This window comes from Lactuca serriola, chromosome 7, assembly GCF_051521515.1.
Source record: "Lactuca serriola cultivar US96UC23 chromosome 7, Lser_US96UC23_V15, whole genome shotgun sequence".
NCBI classification, from domain to species: domain Eukaryota; kingdom Viridiplantae; phylum Streptophyta; class Magnoliopsida; order Asterales; family Asteraceae; genus Lactuca; species Lactuca serriola.
Window position 1 is genome coordinate 10,995,891 of NC_136414.1, and position 4,263 is coordinate 11,000,153.

The following is a 4,263-nucleotide window of genomic DNA, read 5'->3' on the forward strand; positions in this document are numbered from 1 at the left end:
TTCGGCTTATAGCCGGCCCACACCGGGTATCTTGGCCTACAGCACAAAGCAGGGCCGCCTCAACCCACCATCACCATATGTCAATATATAAACAAATAAGTATCAAGCAGGCACATAATACATGCAAACAACAATCATACAGCTCACTCTCGCTTATTATTCCTCTCACAGAACGCAGTCTCACTAGCAACTAACCTCCATGAAATGTGTAACCATAAGTATCCAGAGGTGAGATAGCCACCCGAACAGATGATCCTACTCTAGAGCCATAAGAAAACAAGTAACATGCAAGAAAGCCTAGATCAAGAGTTCTCAGGCTATCCTACATGACTACTTATAGTCCCTAGGGCACTCCACTAGATGATAACCAGAAAGTAAAAATAACATACAGATCCAACAGTGCATTATAGCATAGCAACATCCTACATACCAGGATATCGATCTAACATATCACTAGAGCATAGCAACATCCTACATACTAGGATACCAATCTAACAGTTCACTACAACATAGCAACATCCTATATAACAGAATACTGATCTACCAGATCACTATAGCATAGCAACATCCTAAGTATCAACAATCCAAGGAATGTATCACCGTATATATTCAAAGGTGAGATAGCCACCCGGACAGGTGGTCCTACTCTAGAACCACAACCAAACAAGGAACTGGTAAGAAATCCTAGACCAAGAGTCCTTAGTCTATCCTACATAACTATATACAGTCCCTGAGGCATCCTTCTACTGACAAATAACCAAAACTAGTGGGTCGGTATTGGTGCCTTCGACCCACAGTACAATAAGGCGAAACTCACCTGAAATGAAGAAACCTGAGAACATCGTGATACGATCGCTGCTACACTGCTCTTCACATTAAACAAAATCCATAAACAATCCCAATCAATAGCTAGGGTTTAACCCATAACCATGGTCCAGTCCACCCTTCGTCATGATAAGGGAAAGGAAAAGACCATTTTGCCCTTTCTATACTAGCCCAACTAAACTAAACCTAAAACCCTTAATGGCCCAAGGCCCAAAAAATTGATCCATTGGGCTTCTGAGTAAACGCCTGGCATTCCGTCTATCACTCCTGGCATCTAAACGCCCAGCGTTCCCAGGCAAACGCTTGGCGTTTGCTCGCTGTCTACCAATTTCTTAACTAATGTCTTAATGACTTAATATCTCACATCCAAACTTTAGATCCAATACTAATGAAATTTATAAAGCCATAAAGTTGCAAACTTTATGGCCATGCATGGTTACAATGAGCCCAAAAGCTAAAACTCCAACTCCTTAACCCATTAAGACACCTCAAAACTTGCATGGGGTGAAAGGAAGGTCCAAGATCACACTTTTATCACTTAATCTACCTTAAAACATCCAAAAGGACAACTCCTTTGGTCTAAGGTAGCTCCTACCCAAAAAGACCAAGAAAATGGGGCTAATAAGCATAAACTTCTAACTTAAGCAAGATCTAGAGATATGATGATCAACACTACAAGAAAAAGACCCTTTTACGACGCGCAAACCACGACACTCATTGATTTATGTTACGCAAAGGAGAGTGACATTAAAAAAATGTCATCTCTTCAAAAAAATTTAAGGATACAAGACACGCATTATTGCATGCCTTTAAATTAGTGTCTAAAAAAAACACGGACGACACCTATAATAAAATGTGCGTCGTCTAAGGTTGTCGCTTTATATTTTTTAATGGAACGCGCGTTCCATCCTTTAATAGTGGGGGAAAGGGGAAATGAAATTCTGAAAAAATTAAAAACCCGCCTTCCTTTTTTTTCTCCTTTCCCTCTTGCCCAAATTATGAACGCTCCTTCCTTACTGCCGCCTACTTCTTCCCCCACTTACTTCTACCCACTAGAACCACCTTATCTCCCACTCGATGTTGAAATTGTTAGAAAAGGCCCTAATTATACTCTTAAGTCTCAATATTAGGAATGTGAATCTTGATTCTTGTTTGTTTCAGATTCCCCACAAATAAATCGAAAAACACACAGACGAAGAACCGTAACTTTGATCCATTAGCTTCCCGATTGCATCTCATCATCACCTTTGAAACTTCTGCGTTAGAGACCCAGGTAATCAATTATTTTTCATTTCTTCACATATCTTTTTCTAGTTTTGAATGATTTGGTGGTTCCTATGTACAAATTTGGATCGTATCCTGCAAAAAAAATATTTCAATAGAAAGCGAATCTGAATCTAGCACTCTCAGTATGATTATCAGGCTCAAAGGAGTGGGCGTCGTTAGGAAGGTTGTCATGGGTCGCTAAGGGTGCTAAACACCGCCCGCTATCTTCTGCCAAAGGGGTCGCCAACCAAGTCTTGCCAGCAGCTTAACGAGAAGAGAGAGAGAGAGAGAGAGAGAGAGAGAGAGAGAAAAAGAGAGAGAGAGAGAGAGAGAGAGAGAGAGAGAGAAAGAGAGAGAGAGAGAGAGAGAGAGAGGAATAAATATGTTCAGGCCTTCATAGTGGTAACTTCCATCCCTAAATCGACTTATGTTCTTTTGTTTTTTTTACTTCTCGATTTATTATGTTAATCCATTGTGCATCTCTATTGTTTCTGTTTTTGTTCATATTTCAATGAATTATCAACTCCTATACTCCATTTTTGTGATTTATGTTTTTGATTTCTGCAATTTACCTTTGTCTTTCCATGGTGTTTAGACGAACACCAAGTGTTCGACGAAATTCCCCAGATATCATTAAGTCTTTAGCACCGCTTACATATGTTTTATGAAGTGAGAAATGCTTCATTTGATCATATTCACATGTATTTTTATGTTTTTAATAATTTGTGCTCTGTGCCACTATATGACTACATGTGTGATTTAACTATATGCATTCAATTGCGGGTGTTGCTGCACTCAATGGTAAGATATTCTTGAAATTTTAATCCATTGCTACATTTTTTTCATGTTAATTTAATGGTTGATGCCCAAAGATGTTTTTATTTTGTCAAATTTAGGGCACATTTGGTTTGTGTTTAACCAATGGATGGAATTTAGTTCCATTGCAATCCTTTAAAAGACCAAAATACCCCTTTGTATGTATAACGATTAACCAAAAATCTTAAATTAACTATATTTTGTGCAAATGATTTTTCAGTCAAAGGTAAATTCGCAAAGAAAAGCTACAGCCAAGGAACACCACTAAAAGGAGTTGTGGTCGAGCCACGCTAAACAGGTGGAGTCTTGTTGCCAGAAGTGACCTACTTGGTCAGCACGTCGGTTGCTTGCTAGCAAAGCGCTCTAGGCTCCAGCTCAGTAGTTAATCTGCATAAATGCCATTCCGTCAATCTGGAAGCTTCAGCTGCTTCTTTTACAACTTCAAAGAAAGCTTCTGAAGTGGGAAAGTCCTCAAAGCGCGTCCACCAGAGGTTGGTTGGTTTTATAAGTGGCATGGTTTCTGATAGCTTAATCATATGCTGAATTAGAGGTATGCATGAAATGGAATATTTTTTAAGAAAGGTTAAATCACCTTCTTAATTAGCTAAATTCTTATAAAACAAAATGTGTAATCATGCATGTTTCACCATTGTTGTTAATGATTCCACCATCAATCAATTTCTGACAGCTCAACATGGAAGTTAGCGTAGTAACTGTGGCTGGCCAGACGGCTGCTCTGCTAATTCCCATCTTCTTTGCGACTTTTATGGCCCATCCCATGCAATCATCAGCAATAATACATGACATTTTATTGTTGTCTTCTTTGTTAATTGTCTCTATAAGTTCTTCCAGTTTGCCAGGCATAGTTTGTAATATTGATATGGTCAATTTACAAATGTCAGTCCTGTCCTCCCATGGTTCTAGCCCATCAGGGATTGAAACCGGCCGCAATAGATCACTATAACCATCATTTTCTAATGCATTGCTTGTTACCTGCTTGTAAGTGACCTCTGTGTTTATAACTGTAACTTCATATGCTTGATTTTTTCTCTGTTTGTAGTTTTAAGCTGCTTGGCGTGCAGGAAATTGGGATTTCTCTCTGCTGTCCATGGGCACTAGTTCTCCTAAGCCAAGTCAACGGATCAGAAATAGTCGTTTCAACCAAAGGCTACATAGGTATGATGGAATCAAGAAAGGAATGGTTTTTTCCACTGGAATGAAAAACACATTCTTGTTTGTTCTATGGAATGGAATTGGAACGTGATTCCTTACATTTTGTTAGCTTTCGTTTGCCATAGGGTGTTTTTTTCTCAATGCAATGAAAAATTTCATGATATAATTATATTAGAATTTATT

At 38.8% G+C, this 4,263-nt stretch overlaps 1 protein-coding gene across 1 annotated transcript; it reads right to left on the reverse strand.

Moving 5' to 3' along the window:
- Nucleotides 1-3,257: 3,257 nt before the first annotated feature.
- On the reverse strand, nucleotides 3,258-3,771 carry LOC145063730 (UDP-glycosyltransferase 83A1-like). Its single transcript, XM_079011315.1, has 2 exons — nucleotides 3,529-3,771; nucleotides 3,258-3,446 (listed from the first exon to the last, which is right to left on the reverse strand). The coding sequence occupies exons 1-2, from the start codon at nucleotides 3,769-3,771 to the stop codon at nucleotides 3,258-3,260; spliced, it is 432 nt and encodes a 143-aa protein (XP_078867441.1).
- Between the last annotated feature and the right edge of the window lie 492 nt (nucleotides 3,772-4,263).

Coding starts and splice junctions, on each gene's coding strand:
- LOC145063730 (XM_079011315.1), bottom strand. CDS start 3,771: ATGCCTGGCAAACTGGAAGAACTTATAGAGACAATTAACAAAGAAGAC. Junction 3,447..3,528: donor CATGCATGATTACACATTTT/GTTTTATAAGAA, acceptor CCTCTAATTCAG/CATATGATTAAGCTATCAGA.